Genomic DNA, 19,859 nt, shown 5'->3' on the forward strand with positions numbered 1-19,859 from the left:
CTGTGATCTGCAGATTTAACACTCCTAGTGAATTACTAAGTCAAGTTATCCTAAGATCTAAATCTTACTGCAACTTGTATTTTTGTGAACTGAGTACAAATAATCATATCATTTGAGAAATGGGAAGCTTGCTTTTTAATGAAAACATTGTTACATGCAAACTTAGTAGTCACATCATAGCTTGCACAATTTTTCATTCCAGAAATAGAAAATACTTCATAGGTATCTCCACTTAACTAACTTTGCAAATAGAAGTTTAACAGTTCAGTTGAACTAATCACTGATTTATTTTATTTCATTTCATATTGTAGAAGTAGGTTTGTGACACACTTATGACTGCTATAAATATTTATTTGAAAGAAGTAGGTATTGTCTGTGTGTCTTCATAGTGCAGACCCCACAACATCTAACTAATGATTCTTTTCCTTCCTTCTCAGTCTATAGGTATGTCTAAGATAAAAAAAATGAACAGTCCAACATAACATACAGTTAATGCTGTCTTTCAGGGATATATATTCATGTGGGAAAGAATGCTCAGTGAAACTGCCTGGCCTTTGTCACACTGTCATTTAAAGCGGGTTGGTCTGCCACCCTGGTTATGCATAGGGAAAGAGGTGTTCTCCGGGGCTTGCGGCACCATTTTATTTTGAGATTTGTGGTTCAAAACCAAAACTTCTAAAACTCCAACCAGATGTAAAATTGGAAGAAAGTACAGTTTGTGTAACACAATGCATTGCAATTGGGATGCTTTAAAAAACTGGGAGGCAGTCTTTATGAAGAAGCCAATGAATTTCTCCCAAGTGAATTTTTCCACTTCAAAGAGAATGTCAGCAAGTTGTTCTTGAGGTAACAAAGGTGGATTCATTGTGGCAATGCCCTTCTGGGGTAGAGGGGATTTCACTTAAAACAACTAAATATCTTTTTTCCACAGTCATCTGGGAAGCACACGACCCACTTCGTTGGAGTCCTTTGGGGGGGGGGGGGGGGGGGGGCATATATCCAAATGAAACAGTGTAGGTAAGCTTTTAAAGGATCTTCTGAAACTTCAGTTTCCTGTATTGTATTTCTCCAGTCCCTCAACATAACTGCAGTATTGCATGGGATGAGTCAGCCCTGTTTGCATTCCGATTCTGCCACAACCCTGACTAATGCTAAGCTGTTGCTGCAATGAAGGTAGAGAAAATGCAGTCTAAAGTCATCTCTTGGGTTGAAGGAACTGAGTCCCAAGTCATTTTAATACCTTTCTCCTAAAGGCTTCACAGATACCAAATAGGAGCGTTATCCAGACAGATACCCATTTCCCAGGAGAAGATAATAGGAACAGATGAGCTGTCTGCTATTCCTTGGGCTGGGTCCATACTGGAGGAACAGTCTTTCTGAGAAACAACTTCTAGGCCTGGAAGGGTCTGTCACAGTAACAGCAATACTATACAATCAGTGGTATGGAAACGTGTCCCTAAGATGTCAGAAGACTTCTGGCACCTTTTTTATCTCCCTGAGATTTTAAAAGCAGTATTTTGTTGTTTCAAAAATGAAAAATAAATAAAAAATTTTTGGCATGCTTTTTAAGTGTAAGGCCATGAGAGCTATTTGTAGTCAGTGCTGGTGAAAATGAAGCTTGGGGGTGTCAATTCAGTGTGCAAGGTGCATGAGGAACTGCTTTTCCAGCAGCAAGCAGTGTACAGCTACGTGTTATGACTAGCTCTCTGCTTTTCAATTCCTGTTGGAATAGGTCCTGAACAACACTAGGTGGAGCTACCAATTTAGTACTGAAATAACTTTTTACTGTGTGAAAGCTTCGTGTGAATGCATAAGCTGAGAAGCTGCAAATAATTGCAGTAAGAGCAAACAGTAACATTTAAATTTTGGGTACTATTTGCATTTTAGTAACAGTAGTATGCATACAAAATTGAAGTGATAAGAGGAGTAAAAACTTGCCCAAGCTATTTTGGTGTCTAAAAGCTTTTTAGTGTTCTTTTTGTAAACGCTCTTTTAACCAGTTATCATGGTAATTCTCACTGATTTTTCAGTCCCCCACATATCAGGTATTAACTAAGGCGAGGGAAAAAAAGAAGTGTCATTTCCTCCAGATCTCATCTGTGATTGCAGTTGATCCTGTCCTTAGTGGTCAAACTTAAAATAGATAGTACTATCAAATTGCATACTACATTGCTTATGTTCTACTTTGCAGATGGCAAAGAGGATCATAGCATCCATGCCGTCAGTCTCGGGAGTCTTAGCAAATGCCTCACTCATTCAAGACAGCAGTTTTATTAACTTTTAAATACTTCAGCTATGGGGAAATTTTTTAAACAATTTAATACCAAAAGACTGTGCTGGAATTTATGTAGGAGGCTTAATTTTGTTAATTAAACTTGACTACTCTGTATTTTGTCAATCCTGCTATTTGATTTTTAACTATAGCATGATCTGTTGATGAAATTTGTCTTTTGAGTTACCAAGTTGAATTATTGTATACCTTGTAAAACTTCTTCATAATGTGTTACATCCAAGTCCTTGATTGCTTCTTTGACCTTACTTTTGCAGACTAAATTCTTTATTAATAGAGTTTTTATTTTTGGCATACATAAAATAACCTGCTACAGAGGGGATGTCTTTAATTCCTTTTTAGAGGAAGATTTTTAGCAATGCAAAAGACAACTGGAAGAAGGATTAATTGCACTAAGACCCTGACCCATTTTATCAAACTTAAATATTTGAACTGAAAGAAATAAATTGAGTCCAGAAAGCTCAAAAATTAGTAATTGCTTATCCACCTTCTTTCTTCTTGATTTGACTGTTAGCTATAAAATATGTGAATGGCAAAACACATGAAAATTGTGATGCAGTGATCTAAGATTACTGACTTACAAGCAATTGCACCTTTATCCACTCCTTTTTATCAGGATTCATTTGCTTTCCCTTACACCTTGGTTTTCAGCTTTCTGTGATAAGGAACTCTTCTGTTTTGTCTTCTTGCCTGTTTTATCTTGTCTACCGTGATCCTCTCCTGGATAGAACTTCTGAGAGCTTTTGTGGTACTAGAGATTGGTATCATCTTCCACTGACAGCATGAGTTATGATGGAAAGAAACTTGAAACTGACCTGTTAAAAAACCCTCATTTACAGAGGGGCACATACAGAAGCTCCTCTCCAAATGTGTGGTTATTTATTGTCATTTGACTTAAAAATTGGGCATTGTATTCATCTTGAAATCTGTGGCAATAATAATGAAAACTTGGGCTTTCTCTACAATGCATATTTTAAGGGAAAATAATAAATAATGAAAACACTGAATGAGTAACAAAGACTGAGTGACTCATGTTGTTATTGGTTACATCTGCTAAGGGAAGGACCACTAATTATATGTACCATTGCTTTTATTTAACATTAGAGCCTTGTTTTAAAAATAACTTAAAGAATTTAAATTATTTTTTTGCTGGCTTCATATACACATTTCAAACCTAACAAAGCCCTTTGGGTGTTATACTCATGATGAGTGAACACATTCAGTGACAGGATATTTCATAAGAAATGTGTAGCTGAATCATGGGGCATTGCATCATCACTGTTCCTTCTAATAGCAGCTGTCTCTGAGCTGTCACTTGCGATGTTGTTAACTGCAGTATCTCTCCAGGAAACTTTTTGGGAAGAAGTGAAACTCAACAATCAAGAAATGCTTCAGAACATCTCAGACTATTTGAAAATTAATTAGTTTCTATTGGAAAATGTGCTGGCAATAGGTAAAAACAGGAATGGTAAACACTACTTGGCTATTTGTTCATATCTGGTTTATCTCAAGGACTTCCTCACCAGCTTTTAATAACCAGTAAGGTTATTAAGCTTCAGAGTGGTGTTCAGAAAGCAGATACGGAGTGTAGTCCTTGAGGCAATGTGTCAGAAAAATCATAGAATCATAGAATGGTTTAGGTTGGAAAGGACCTTAAAGATCATCAAGTTCCAACCCCCCTGCCATAGGCAGGAACACCTCCCACTAGACCAGGTTGCCCAAAGCTATGTCTAGCCTGGCCTTGAACACCTCCAGGGATGGGACTTTTCCTTAACTTTAAAAAAAGTTAATCAGTTCTGGTTTTACTTGATAATCACAAAAGTAAGTTTCAATTGATAAGTAAATATGGTAAACACTAGACACTTATATATTAGAAAATCGTCCCTGCTAAACTGTGATCTTTTAGGACTTTCCCAGTATTGCTGCATTTGGCTAATGCGTATCTTTAGTGAGTTAGTGATGAACAGTACCTTAAGAAAAAAAAAAAAGCCCCTTCCTGATTCTATAAATTCTGAATATCAGATTCTTATTCTACATTTGCAAATGATATGCTGATGAGACTTTATTGACTTTAGTGGAATAATTTCTCATTTATGTTGCCATAACAGAAAAAGGAATAGTACCTTTCCTTTTTTTCGATTCTCTAGAGAATTAGCTGTAAGGGTAGGTGGCTATTTCTTTCGTCTCCCTTTGGTCACAAACTATTTCCAGCAGAACAAGTTGATCTCCCTTCCTGGAAAGGAGAAGGCAGGAACTCTTGGTTCCTGAAGATGTTAGCAATATGTGGATGCTTTTTTATTTTTGCTTATTAAGCAAACTGATTATTCCTTTTAGCTGAGGATTGTTACTTACCTTCCCATTTTTAGGTATGACTGCTATGCATTCTATATGTTATTCCTCTCAGTCTATTTGCTGTAATAAATTCCTACGTTGCTTTCTATGCTGTGCTGTGTGAGATCCTATGCGAGGATGATTAAAAGAGACATCAGGGCCTTGGGACAGTCACTAAGGGGATCCGGAGCACAGGTTATTTTTTCATCCCTACTTCCTGTTGCAGGCAAAGACATTGAAAGGAACAGACGAGCTCAGTCTGTTAATACGTGGCTCCGTGGCTGGTGTCACCACCATAATTTTTGGTTTTTCAACAATGGAATAGACTATGTGGCACCAGACCTGCTGGCAGCATTGGGAGTTGGCTCACTCAAAGGGGGGGAAGGGTTTTTGCCCCAAAATTAGCAGGGCTTATTAACAAGGCTTTAAACTAGATTCGATGGGGGAAGCGGGTATTATCGGGTTTGCCCGTGACCAACCACGGGATGTTGTACTAAGGATAGAGGAACAGGGTGCTGGTGAGGGCCTGCAGCCATTTGCTCCAATATGTGCTGGCTATGCTGCAGCATCCTCAAAGACTTACATAGACAAGCCAGGAGCTCCTGGACCAACAGGAGCCAATGGGGAGGCACCGTTAATACATGGCGAAGGAATGCTGCCTGGAGAACAGCGCAATGTAATTACAGCTGCTCCAGCCAAGTCAGCCTCAATGAAGACACGGCTGAAGTGCCTCTATGCAAACGCACGGAGCATGGGGAACAAACAGGAGGAGCTAGAGATGTGTGCATGCCTCCAAGGCTACGATCTCATTGGCATTGTAGAAACTTGGTGGGATGACTCCTATGACTGGAGTGTTGCCATGGAGGCCTACAGGCTCTTCAGGAGAGACAGATAAGGGAAACAAGGAGGTGGTGTTGCCTTATATGTGAAGGAGCAGCTGGCATGCATGGAGCTCAGCCTAGGGATGGATAAAGAGCCAACTGAGAGCCTGTGGGTCAGGATTAAAGGGAAATCGGGAGCAGGGAACACTACAGTGGGGGTCTGCTACAGGCCACCCGACCAAGAAGACCAAGTGGATGAAGCCCTCTATAGACAGGTGGGGGCAGCATCATATTCACAGACCCTGATTCTCATGGGTGACTTCAACCACCCCGACATCTGTTGGAAGGATAACACAGCCAGGCATAGGCAATCCAGGAGGTTCTTGGATTGCATTGAGGACAACTTCCTTCTCCAAGTGGTTGAGGAGCCAATGAGGAGAGGAGCTATGCTGGACCTTGTTCTTGCCAACAAGGAGGGGCTGGTAGACAGTGTTAAACTCAAGGGTAGCCTGGGCTGTAGTGACCATGAAATGTCACTATGCATGGGACCTGATGAGATATATCTGTGGGTCCTGAGGGAGCTAGCAGATAAAGTCGCTAAGCCACTAGCCATCATATTTGAGAAGTTGTGGCGGTCTGGCGAGATTCCTGCTGACTGGAAAAGGGGAAACATAACCTCTATTTTCAAAAAGGGAAACAAGGAAGACCCAGGGAACTACAGGCCAGTCAGTCTTATCTCTGTGCCTGGCAAGATCATGGAGCAGATCTTCCTGGCAACTCTGCTGAGGCATATAGAAAACAAGGAGGTGATTGGTGACAGCCAGCATGGCTTCAACAAGGGCAAGTCATGCCTGACAAATTTAGTGGCCTTCTATGAAGGGATTACAAAGGCGGTGGACAAGGGAAGACCAACTGATGTCATCTACTTGGATTTGTGCAAAGCGTTTGGCACTGTCCCACACGATATCCTGGTCTCTAAACTGAATAGACATGGATTCAACAAATCGACCACTCGGTGGATAAAGAACTGGCTGGACGGTCTGTGGTCAACGGCTCGATGTCCAAGTGCAGAGCAGTGACAAGTGGCATTCCTCAGGGGTCAGTACTGGGGCCTGTACTGTTCAACATCTTTGTCGGCAACATGGACAGTGGGGTCGAGTGCACCTTCAGCAAGTTTGCCGATGATACCAAGCTGTTTGGCAAGGTAGACACACTGCAGGGGAGGGATGCCATTCAGAGGGACCTGGACAGGCTGGAGAGGTGGGCCCAAGCCAACCTCATGTAGTTCAACAAGGCCAAGTGCAAGGTCTTACATCTGGGTCGGGGCAATCCCAAGCACAAATACAGGCTCGGCAGGGAGTGGCTGGAGAGCAACCCTGAGGGGAAGGACCTGGGGTTGCTGATTGACGAGAAGCTCAACATGAGCCAGCAGTGTGCGATCACAGCCCAGAAGGCCAACCGTATCCTGGGCTGCATCAAAAGAAGTGTGGCCGGCAGGTCAAAGGAGGTGATTCTGCCCCTCTATTCCACTCTCGTGAGACCCCACCTGGAGTACTGCATCCAGCTCTGGAGTCCCCAACATAAGAAGGACATGGACCTGCTGGAGCATGTCCAGAGGAGAGCCTCCGAGAGCTGAAGCACCTCTCCTATGATGGGAGGCTGAGAGATTTGGGGCTGTTCAGCCTGGAGAAGAGAAGGCTCCGGGGAGATTTTATTGTGGCCTTCCAGTACCTAAAGAGGGCCTACAGGAGAGCTGGGGAAGGACTTTTTACTAGGGCATGTAGCAATAGGATGAGGGGGAGTGGCTTTAAACTAGAAGAGGGCAGGTTCAGATTGAACATTAGGAAGAACTTTTTCACTTTGAGGGTGGTAAGGCACTGGAACAGGTTGCCCAGAGAGGTTGTTGAGGCCCCATCCCTGGAGGTGTTCAAGGCCAGGCTGGGCGTGGCCTTTGGCAACCTGGTCTAGTGAGAGGTGTCCCTGCCTATGGCATGATCTTCAAGGTCCTTTCCAGCCTAAACCCATTTGTGATTCTATGATTCTATCTTCAATCTTTGGTAAACTGTCTAATGTTTTGTCTGTGAACAACTTGTGCCTTTGCTTTTCATCATTAGCTCTTTCATGTTTTTGATCGTTGAACCGCCAAGGCAGTTTGTATGTTTGCGTTAAATATAGTTTGAGGAACTAGCTGTAGCGCCCTAACACTTGGGAATGTGAAATGGTCCTCTTGGGATTCCTCCACAGCCTCCAGTTTCTCTGAAGGGTCGTTCAAGGTTTAGATAGTTTGAAGACCAGTAGTTATTCCTACTGTTTTAATCAGGCATTGGAAAAGAATTGAGAGAATTCTAGATTTTGACCACAGAATACCTCACACTTAAAAGGAAAATCTGTGAGAGAAGAGCTTTCCATCTGGGATTATTAGACATCTAATGCATTGTCTTTTGCAACTGCAGAGATGCTCACATAGTTCATGAATGTAGTGTAGATTGGTTCTGAGTAGAAACGATGCTTTTTCTGTGGGAAAGGCTGGATGGGTGGCTTCTGATGTGTCTTCATTACATGCTTCTGCGGTCCTTCTGGACAGTTAAGTGTTTGAATATTTCATGTTGTTTATTGCAAATAATATACTTTGAAAAAATTCTTAACAAATTATCTGTCTTAAAAAATCATGTTGGTGCCCAGTAATTATGCCTCTTGCCCTAGCATTTATCTGCCTAATAAAGCTAAAAAAAAGAAACAGAAGCAATAAATCCGTTACATGTTTGTCACCTAATAGAAAATCATTGAACGCTTAACCTATTTTTTGTGGAGACTGTTCCCATGGCTTAACCACTAAAAGAAAAGAAGTAGCCATTAAGGAACTCTAAAAATAGTGTCTTGCTGGCTCCTGTACAATGCCAGACTGCTTTCTTGCTTTGACTTAATTGTGTTTCTACCAGAAGTAAGGGTTTGTTTATTACACTAAGATAGTAAAACATGTAGATAATCTGTAAGGGCTTTTTTCATGGAAGAGCATATGGCATTTTCCTCTTCTCCACGGTATTACTTTCAAATTACTTCTTTTTTGATTGTAGTAAGTTCATATATCAGGTTTTAGAAATAGTAACTCTTCATAGCAGCATTCTGGAAATTCTCAGCAATATTTTACAAAACTGAAAATACTGATTCAGGTATGCCTGTACTGCCTGTTCTAGTAGCTGAAGCTTCCCCACAGACTTAAAAAAAAAGTTTCAAATATATTGTTGTGGAATGTTTTGTCATTTGAGTAGACAAGTTTTTACCTTTGATTTATGTTGGACAGCATTTGGATGGAAAAAGGCAATAAATTCAAATGCACAAAACATAATAAGGTTTAAATTTAGTAGTTAAATAAGAAATAAAATAATTTAAAAGCTACTAGGTGCCCAATGGGAAGAAGTTTAAAAATGTTTGCTGTATTTACAAATAAGGTTATACATACATGTACATATGCGCGTATACCTACACACTTACAGAGGGAAGCATTTATGTATATATTTGTAAGGTAATATCTGCAGGTGGTAAATTGGTCCTATCTCTGCTAAAACAGTACATATCAATATTTTAGAACTGTTCTGTTTCAGCTTATTGCCCCTGTCTCTTTCGTAATACATTGTTGGAGGAAAATCAAGTTTTTCTGCTTGATTTGGTGTCTTTATTGAATCAGTAAGCAGAAAATATTTTATGCACCAGCAGAAGAGTTACTAATTCCAAAAGCTGGTGTAACGCCTGCATCAGCTCTGGTTCCTTGTGCTTTGCCAGCAAAATAGGATCATAGAAATGATAGGTTGGAAAGGAGCATGGTTGACACATTCAAAAAGAGAATGACTAGGTCATTCTACCACCATGTTTTGCTTGCTTTTAAATATTTCTTTCAGTGGAAACTCCATATCTTCCCTCTGCTTTTTCTTGTTTCCTTATCCATGCTACTAGAATTTTATAACTTATTTTGATTTCTCCTTAGTCTCTTCTAGAATCAACAATTACAGTATATTTGAGTTTTCATAAATGTTCTCTTGGACCTTTGATCATACATTTTCCTCTCTTTTGGACTCTGTCTCGGTTGGTGTTGCAGTGAGGTGCTGAAATGAAACAAAACTCCAGCTGAGGCCTTGCCCAAAGCTAAGGATAGCAGAAAGATTACCTTTCATTCATAATGGATTATACTGCATTTATGCATCCCATTGTAACGATGACTTTTTATGCAACAGCATGTTGTTATTATGTTTGGTTTGTGATCCAATATGATCCCAGATGACTTTCTGAAGAACTGTTCCCTAATCAGTTGTTCCCTATTCTCTGTGGGTTCAGATAATTGTTCCTGCTGCAACAAAGAGGCTTTGACCATTCCTTATTCAAATTCTTCATGTCATTTCTCCAGGTTGGCAGTATTGTTTTGGATGGAAGTCTTGTTCTGTTGATATAGTTTTAATTCACTTAGTTTTATGTCTCTGCAAATTTAATAAGTGTATACTCCATTCTACTGTCTGAGTTGTTAATGGAAGTATTAAATAGCATCAGATTCAGGACAAATCTCTGTGGAACACATCTCACTGCGTCCTTCTGTTTTGGTATATAACTACTCCAAGTTCTGCTTTTCAAACAGTTTCACATCCATATGGTGCTTGTTTCTAACTCATTTATTCGCTGGTAGCTTATGAGAATGTCATGTGAGATGGTAACAAAAGCCACACTACAGAGAAGATAGATAGCAATGATTGCTTTTCATCCATCCATAAGATCTGTTATTGCATCCCAGAAGTAAATTACACTGCATATGACTTATTCTTGATACATCTGAGCTACTGGTTATATTTTTGTTCTTCCCTAAGTGCTTAAAAATTGATTGATTATTTGCTCCTATATTTTCCTAGGCTGAGTGGTCTGTAAGTCCCCTTAACCCTATTTTTTTAAAGTAAGTTGCTACACTTCATCTTTTCATCGACCTAACACTCACTTGTTCTCCCCGAGTTCTTGGCATTTAGGATACATCCTTTCATTTGATGCATTTCCTATTTTAGGTGTTTCTCTTCGTAATATTTGCAGAGTAATCTCTTGTTATCATTGGCATCCCTTGCTAGTTGTGTCTCATCCTGCACTTCGTCCTTTTCTGATTTTCCCCTACATGCTGTATTCCTTTAGACTCGTCAGTAGCAATCAGGCCTAGTTTGCACTTTCTGTATTCTGCATTTTGTGTTTGAGTTCTCTGAAGAGCTCATGAAGTAGCTAAGTTGATCTCTTACTGGATTGCCTAGTCTTCTCTTTCATCAAGGGCAGAATTGCAAATTATTATAATGTCATTTCTGTATGAAAACTACTAGTTCACCTGAATTATTTTCCATTTCTTTTTGTTACCCTTTTCTATGCAATTTAACCTACTAATTTTTCTAGGCTATTGAAGTCTACCTACTTGATGGCCACTGCCTTGATCTTACTCTTCACCCACCTTCTTACAAATCACAAACTACCTGAGTTGCCTTCCAGCCCATGTTTCTCATGGAGTTTTCTCCTATGATTAGGATAAAAATCTAGAAGAATTTCTTTTCCCCCCTTCTCCCTTTTTTATCTGCATGCACTAGCCAGTGTGTGTCTTGGCTAATTCTTCTGAAAAAAACTAGTTCATTTGACATTTCTTGATTTGATAATGTATTAGCCTGTTGCTGTGATACTGCCACTGCACTTCTGAGCAAGTATTTGTGTATCTGCCATCCAGGACATGGCTGAATTTTTTTGTTTGGTTGTGGTTTTTCTTTGTGTGTTTTTGTTTTTCCTTGGCCAGCTCTTTTTAAATGAATGGTTCTTTTTACAGTAAAGCTAGAGGATGGTGCCTAAACGGATTTTCAGTATAATCTCCATGGGCAGATTTACTGGGGAGTGCAATGGGGACTTCAGTACCCTGTTAGTACTAGTGGATGCCATATGTGTTTTGACATAATGGGATGGGATTGTATGGCACTCTTCTTGCCTTCCCAAGGAGGCTGGGTTTCAGGTATCCTTGCCTCCGGGTGGCTTGTCGTGCTCTTGTTCAAAAGTGCTGGTACCAGACACTATGTAAGCTGTAAGCAGTTATGAAAGGAAAAGTATTCTGTTTCTTTTTTAATGGATTAAGCTGCATTTTGCTACCTTTGAAGCTTTGGAACTCCTATTTAAGAATTTAATCTACTATAATTTTGTATTAGCAACTATGAAAAGTAACTAAACAACTTGTTTCCCAATGTTGCAGCTGTGACAGTTATCTTCAGTGTATCACTATATTACAAGTTACACTGTTAGTAAAACATAAAGCCTGCCTGAGGCAGGTTTTCTCACATGTATTTCTAAGTCTGATTTAAAAGAAAATTCTGGTTTGCATTTTTTAATCATTATTTTACCCTGTAATGTTAAAAAGTGCATTGAAAATTTAGAACTCTGCAAATGCCACAAAGATGGGCAGGGTACAAGAACCTATACTTGTAAAGAGAAAAACTTCATACTCTGCTCAGTAGGAGACCAGCCAGAACTTATTACTCTAATCTGAAATAGAAGAGTGGAGACTTTTTTTTCTTCATCAAGGGGCTGTCATGAAGCTGTCCATCCTCATTTTCCACCTAAGTCTGTGTGCCCTAACATGCTCAAGTAACTCTCTCAGTGTGGATCACTGAACAATGTTACACATTATTGCATAGCAGATGATCGTTGCATAGCAGATGATCTTAATGGTCCCCTTCTGTCTGGGCCTGCGCAGAGATGGATGTAAGAATGGATATTCTGGCTTTACACATGCTGAGAACTTGCCTGTGCCACAGACTAGTAATAAAAAGCCCCATCTATATAAGCTGTGCCAAGGGAGTGGAGGAGAGATCTGTCCTAATGTATTTAACAGTATGAGTTACCTTATATTGCCTATGTAGCTATCAATATGACGTCTTAACCAGGCTGTGGAAAGCCTTTCCATCAGATGTCTCTACAATCAGACTATCTAAAATCTTTCAGCATTCAGAAGCTGCTCTCTCAGAGACTGCAAATTAGGGTTACAGCTTAGACCACTGATTACAGCTGTGATAGGGGTTTTACCACAAATTTATGAAACCCATCTGTCCTGACCAAAGAAGAGCAATTCAGCTAGTAAAATATAAATGGAAACACTATATATGGCTGGTTTTCTGTAAGTTATAAAAAATTATTTTATAACATTTAGAGTACTTTTAATGAGAAGGGGGAAAAAATCCTGATGTTTAGAAGTCAAATACATGGCAATGTTGGAAACAAACAAGTAAAATACAGCAAATTACTTCTAATTAGTTTGCCTTACTGTTTGCCAGCTAATCTGTGCTTGTGTGCTAGCTGGCCAATAAGCAGAAACTAATTTTCAAGCCGGGTGAACCATGTGCTGCTTTTTTGATGTGCAATCCATCACCTGGGATGGGAATGAAGACATTTTGGTAGAATACTCAGGGATGTTAGAGTAAGCTTAAAACCTTGTGGAGGAGGTCTGGGAGACCCATGCTGACAGTACATTGAAGATGCAGGAAGGAGCTGGTGTTTTTGTATGTGATGAGATGATGAGATGGGGCGATGTGAATTGGTTGTAGGCATTCCCGTGGCAGGGATTGTAGCACACACGGGGAAGATTTGGCATTATTGCAGTGAATTATGTGAGAGATAGCTAAGGGTATCAGGCTACCTTTGCAAATTGAAGACCCCCTCTTTTTACTTGTATTGCTGCATTAATATAGTTGTGTTATGCGTACCTTGAACGAGTGGGGAAATTTTCACATAATAAAAATCTAAATTAAAATGAGGGTATGAGTTAAGGTTTTCTTTCCTATTTTTATAGGCAAATGTAATAAGCTGTGATGACTGTATTATCAGGAAACCCAAGATGAACATAAGATAAGCTGCAGTAGCAAAAGTTTTATCATCCTGTCATCTGTGGCTGTGGAAACACTGTTAAATACCTCTATACAGTATGCTTTTCTAGTGGTTATCTGTAGTGTGTTCGTATTTTATTGACAGGCCTCCATTTTTATGAATTTAGTAACAAAAAGATATGTTAATCTTACTATAAAATATTGCATATTATATAATCTAAAACATAAATAAACAATGGGAACAGCTTTTACTAAATCTTTTAATCGACTTGATATTAAAAATATGCATTATTTTCCAATATTTTTCTTTACTATGGTTTGAATTCACAGATTTCATAGTACAGCTGCTTTAAAAGTGAAGCTCAGTATTGAGGATAATGAAAGCATACTTTTAAGTAAAACAAGTTACAATTTTTTGTACTACTTTCAGCATTTGAGCTATTCCTTTATCCTACTTGTTTCTGTGTTTTTAGACTTGAAATATGCCTCACAGGAATAAGTACTGAGAGTAATGATAGATTTTCTAGTTGTATTCTATCCTTATCTGCTCAGTATTTGATTATGTACAAGATGACAGCATATATTGCTTTTTTACATCTTTTACTAGTCAAAAAATGTTTTAAACCCTCTCAGCTTTATAGAAGTGGCATTTTTATCAGTGATGATTACTGTACTTTTTACTGTGTTTTCTGTGAAAATCATCATTGCAGAAAAGCTTCTGTGGAGATGGTGAGTGGGAAGAAGGTCTAAATTTTATGTTGTAAATTTTTTTGTTGGGGATTTCTTAAGTGACAGTTTGTCTTGTTTCTCAGCCATATTATGTCTGAGTATGTGAGGATGACAGATACAGAGCGTGATCAGATAGATCAAGATGCTCAGATATTTATGAGGACGTGTGCCGATGCCATTCATCAGCTGAGAACAGAAGGTAAACTGAGCAAGTCTTAAATGTTTTTTCTTAGTTATTGATAAAGGCTAATATAATGCTGAATATCGGATGATGAATCTGAAGTGCTTTTGGAGAGAGATCAGTGAAGTCTCATTGCCTTTTTGTTTGCATCTGTGTAATCCCATTGGCTGATTAGTACTGTACTTAATTTTCTTTAACGTTAGTGGAAGGAGAAGCCAGAGAATAGAATTTTGTCTATTTGTTCAAATACACTAATTAGCAAGTGTAAAAAAGATAGTCTTAAATATTTACTACTTGAATAGTAATTTAGCACTGTGGCACAGAGGCCTGAACCAAAGCTGTCTTTCTAGCTTGTCCACCTGTAAGGCATTGCAGGTATAATCTTTCCAAGTTTGAGATAATTAAGTAACTTTAACACAATCCTGGTAAAGTAACAGCATTTTTGACAACTTGAGTATGGGGTCATACCTTTATAATGCTATCTTATGAAAGTTGTAGAGAGAACTTCTGGTTTGCCGTTTTCAAGTTGACTTGCTGTATGTGCGTGTTTTATCAATATACAAAGATTTTCATCGTCTTTGAAAAGCCATCTAAACATAGTTGTAGCATTATTCAGAATCATTGAAAGTCAGTCATGCATGGGAGCTACGTAGTACCAAAATAAGAAATATTAATAGATGTGAATTGAAAGGATGCTTGACACAATAAATCCCAAAGATTTCCACATAGTTTATACACTGGAGAATTGAAAACATTAGAAGTTCAATATTTTCAGCAAGTTAAAGCTGTAGATTTGTTTTGCTATGCTTAGCTTGGTGACATCTATTCTTGTTTAGAAATTTAATTGACGTGAGCCAGTGGCATATGCAATAAATCAATAGCATAAATATTGTAAGACACTAGTTGTTTTCAGCTTTTGGGTTGTTGTAATGATTTGCTGTTTTACAGAACCTATATTTAAATATAGCTATGTTTAAAATAAATACTAATATATTACGTATATAAACTGTTAATAGACTCTTGAGTATAACTGAATCAACTGAATACACAAACTTTTGAGAAATTCAGTAAAAAGTAAAAAGATTGTGTTATATCTTTCTTTTTTATTTCAGCACACAAGGGTGTCCAGTCTGCTCAGGTAAAGGAGCACAGAACAGCTGTCTTGGACTTCATTGAAGATTACTTAAAAAGTACTTTAGCGTTTATTGAATGGTTAAAAATTAACTATTTTATTTTCCAAGAAAGAAATCGTGCTTTTCTAACCTGAAGTGTTTTTTACTGCTATCTTGAACAGGAGTGTGTAAGCTGTATTCCGAACAAAGAGCCATCCGAGTTAAGCGAGTGATAGATAAGAAGAGACTGTGAGTAGTGTCAAAAAAATAGTTTAACAGTGCCTTTTGTTTGTAGGACAGTCAACAAAACTATTTTTCACATTTAGATTCTAAGGAGATTGTTTTAATGGAAATCTGTAGTTGTATGAGCAACTTGTGCTGTCAGCAGGTGCATTCCAGGGCTCTTCTACACTTCTGGCATGTGAAGTTAACTCTGTAAATGGCAGACTGCCGGTATAGTGTTTTGCTTCTCATTTATCTAAATGATTAAAGCATCAAATTAGTAAAATGGGGGTTAATAAACCTATTGGAATTCTGCAAATGCAACAAAATATTTTTGTGTGTCCCATTAAGTAATATTCTGCATAAAATAGTTTAGAATGAAATCCTGCACATAAGTAATATGTCTCAAATATGCTATTTAGGTTACTGAAGAGATGTTCACTTCTCTTTCCCCCCCCCTTTTTTTTAAGCCACTATCTTTCTAGTGATTATGTTGTTGATAAATGCTACTTGAGACAGTGGGTCTTCATGGCAAGTAGAAACATGATTAAAATAAAAATCTCGAATGTAATTTCTTAACTAAAACAAAAAAGTTTCAGCTTCCTAACAAGGCATACATTCAGGCTGCTCATGTAGAGGTGAAAATGTCTAGGAGAAGTTAAAGACGATGTACTTGCTGGCTTTTTGGTTTGTTTTGGGGTTGTTTATTTTTTCCAGTCAAGTATCAAAAAACATACTTTTTCAGTTTCTTTTTCTGCATACTCCCAGGTGAAGAATGGCAGGGGGAATAAACAGGTTTGCAATTTATTTAATATCTGAAAGGCTTTCCATATCTTCTCAATCTGCATTATTTGAAGTCTAACCTTAAGTTCCATTATGTACATTTTAATTTAAAAATAACAAAGTCTGGAACATACACATCAATAAATAAGTTCTTGAGTGTTTTTCCAAGACTTCATGCTGCTTTATCAGTTTGGTGTTTGGCTTGATCTGCTATTTACATTGAAACTAGAGAGAAGTTTTCAAAAGTCCAGAAGTATGTTTTGTTCAGATTGATTCAGCATGATTAAGCACAATTAGATTCACTCAGATATATCTTCCTGAGACATAAATAGTAGTAAAAGTAAAGCAAATAAAATACCCCAAACCAGTTCTGAAATTTGGCGAGAAGTAATGAGAGAAAAGGCATTGGTTTTTTTGTAATCCTGTAACTTCTCAGAAAAAAATATACAGAAACAAACTGTGTGATGTTTTTCATGTGTAAAAAATATATAACTTTATCAATATTCTTCACACTAAAGAATTTAAAAGATATCATGGTTCCTGCAGTTATAGAATTGGCTAACAAATACCAGGTATTCTGTTTGTTCTACTCTTATATTATTGTTTCCATGTGAAATCCCAGGTTCAAGATTTCTCAGATGACTAAACAAAGAAAACAACTCAATTTGATGTATGCTAAACCTGGAACACTTAAATAAAGAGCAGTAAGGCTTTAAAAAATAACCTAGAAGATGCAGTCCTTTTATGTAATATTGGAGGATAGCTCTTTGCCTTTTTTTACGGATGTAAGAACTAGAAAAGAGTTGTTGACCTGGTGGAGTCTGTATGCATTGCAGATGTGATGCAATGGCTAAATTGGCATGTAAATAAAATTCAATTTAAATAAAACACAGGACATAAACCAATCCTTGTGATGATTTGAAGAAAAATTGTCTTTTTTTCATATGCCTTCAACTAGTTGATTTGTAATTTCTCCAATGATTTCAGCTGACGTGCTACGTGATACTAAGAACGTGTTCCATCACTTAAAAGAACAAGGCATTCTTTAAATATTGCATCCCAGGCATTTTGTTAGTTTTTAATTGAAAACTTAGACTAGCATACTGTGCAAAGTAAGGACAACAAACAATAAAGGAATACATTTCTTTAAAAGTAAATTAATCCTAGTGCAGATCTTCTTTCCTGTAATTTAGGCAACTTAAAATATGTGTGTATCAGACAATACTGAAAGGTTTGCAGTAGAAATGTACTTCATTTTGTTTCCTGTTATACTGATAAACATCCTAAGCTCTTCAACAAATTGCCTGTGTTATAATTTTCTTACATAAGTTGCCTTTATGTATTAAATCATAAATTTTGATTGTGCCAAGTTGTGCGAATTAAATAGGACTAGTTCCCCAGAATGAAAAGTTGAGAAATAAAAACACAAGCAGCTTTTTCTGTAAAGGTACTTGGTTGTAATTTTCAATTTTTATGTTTATTGGTATTCAAAATTATATTTAATTTAATGTTAAACTTCATTTGCCATTAGACTATATTGTGAATTATGTATGCAATTATTCAAATCAAGCTGATATTTTTATTATCTGGGGAATTGGTGTTTATTAGTATCAGAACTATTATTCGAACTGCATGGGCATCCAGGTAAGTCTTCTTTTCCTCATTGTTAGGCAAATTTAGGACTTGAGAGGAAGTAGATGAAAGAAGAGTTCTTTTTGTAAAATTGCCAGAATCCCAGTACTTGCAGAGTTATTAGAACTAAGAAAGGTTCCCTGTTACTACTTTTTCTTGTTTAAATAACATAGTCACTCAGGATGACTAATGCATTATATTCTGTTTTTCTCAGAATTTTCTAATTATGGGTTAGAATTTAGACACAATACAAAGAAGGAAAGGAACACAAAATGCAACACCTTCTGTTAAGCAGCAGGGGAAGATTGCACATCATAATGAGATTAACTGTTGATTATATTTAAGAGGGGAGGAAGTGATGAAGGTGGCACAGCAAGTGATTCAGCCCATTGCTTTTTGATTTTTTTGTTCTTCAGCTTCTCTAACAGTATAATTGCTAAACATTTAACTGTCTACTACATAACAGTTACAGAATTCATTGTAGACAATAATAAACCAAAGAAGTTTACTGGAAAAAATGTTGCCTCTAATTTTAAACTTTTTTTGGTGCCACAGTGAAATGTACTTGACAAGTACTTAATATATAATCACTGAATATGCTTCTCATTTTTTACATTGCATTTGTATTAAAATTACATAGCAGGAGCTTAGTTGTAGTATATATCTGTCCACTGCATATATTTTTTTCTTTTCCTTGCTTCTAAATGGTCTTGTGGCAGACAAGGAAGGATCACTTTCATCCTGGTTAAATTATTCTTTAAAGCTAGTTAAATAAAAATACTTGTTTCAGGAAAAAAGCTAATTCTGTTGTATTTTCTTACTTTTCCTTTATGATAATTGACAAAATAAAGTAAAATTGTAATTATTACTTGAAAAAAATAAAGTAGTGGCATTGGTCATTGCTACTAAAAAGAATTTTCAATATGACCAAAATGATGTTTGTTTGTTTTTTTTAAATATATATATATTTTAATACACTGGATTTGTGAAAGGAAGTTTAATAAAATGTCTGTCTCTTTTATGCTATAGCCTTCAAAATTCTCCTCAACTCTGAACATGTAATGTGCTTTGTTCAGGAATACTATTTGTGCTCTCTTCGCTTTTGTAATAATATTTCAGTGAAAGAGTGAAAGTTGCTAAGTACATTTTGTATCTTGACTGGGAAACCTTTAATATGAAGTTTGCAAGAGTTAAAGTGACGAATTTAGTAATCTGTGCTTCTTCTCATTTTAAAGACATTCAACATGGAATATCAGTTAAGTTATAGGCTCTTGTGCTTCTAGGTCCAAACTTGAACCTGAGCAAAGCAATGTGTCCAAATCAAATCTTTCCCCAGAAAAATCTTCACAGAATCCTTTAGATGATTCTGAAGAAAAACTTTCTGCTGAGGAAAGCAAAGGTAAGAATAAAATGTAGTTATATTTTACTTTTTGTGGCAGGGCCTGTCTGGTCAATAGTACTTCCTTCACATTACAAAGGCCTGTTCCTGTGACTTGCACCTTCTCTGTTTTCATCTTCCATGAGTTGATCATGCTTTTGTGGAGCACATTGTGAGACTGAGGAAGCAAATTCTTAAACTTTTTTACATGCTTTTTCCAACCAGCTGAAAAAGCCTTATGAGTTGCTGGATTCCTCATCCTCTCAATAAACTCTGTTAACTCTTCCCTGTTTGTTTATTTTTATCAATATCCTTTGTTCTGGTTTCAGCTGGGAAAGAGTTCACTTTCTTTCTAGTGATTGCTGTGAAAAGGATGTCAATACGATATATCGTTGTAGTTGTTGCGAAGTGATGTTTTATAATTTTCAAGGACTCTTTTCAGCTTCCCATAGAAGCTGAGAAGAAGCATAGGCAGAACAATAGAATGACCAATAGGAATATTCTGTATCACA

General features: G+C 37.4%; 1 protein-coding gene across 1 annotated transcript in view; it reads left to right on the forward strand.

Annotated features, from left to right (window-relative positions):
* The window catches only part of STX18 (syntaxin 18), a 79,516-nt gene that overhangs the window by 40,018 nt on the left and 19,639 nt on the right, over window positions 1-19,859 (forward strand). Inside the window, exons 3-6 of the mRNA XM_082482101.1 lie at window positions 14,123-14,238; window positions 15,333-15,410; window positions 15,515-15,581; window positions 19,253-19,368. Of these exons, the coding sequence (XP_082338227.1) occupies window positions 14,123-14,238; window positions 15,333-15,410; window positions 15,515-15,581; window positions 19,253-19,368 (377 nt within the window). The remainder of the gene's footprint in view (window positions 1-14,122; window positions 14,239-15,332; window positions 15,411-15,514; window positions 15,582-19,252; window positions 19,369-19,859) is intronic.

This window comes from Vanellus vanellus (genome assembly GCF_965231255.1).
Source record: "Vanellus vanellus genome assembly, chromosome: 4".
Classification (NCBI taxonomy): domain Eukaryota; kingdom Metazoa; phylum Chordata; class Aves; order Charadriiformes; family Charadriidae; genus Vanellus; species Vanellus vanellus.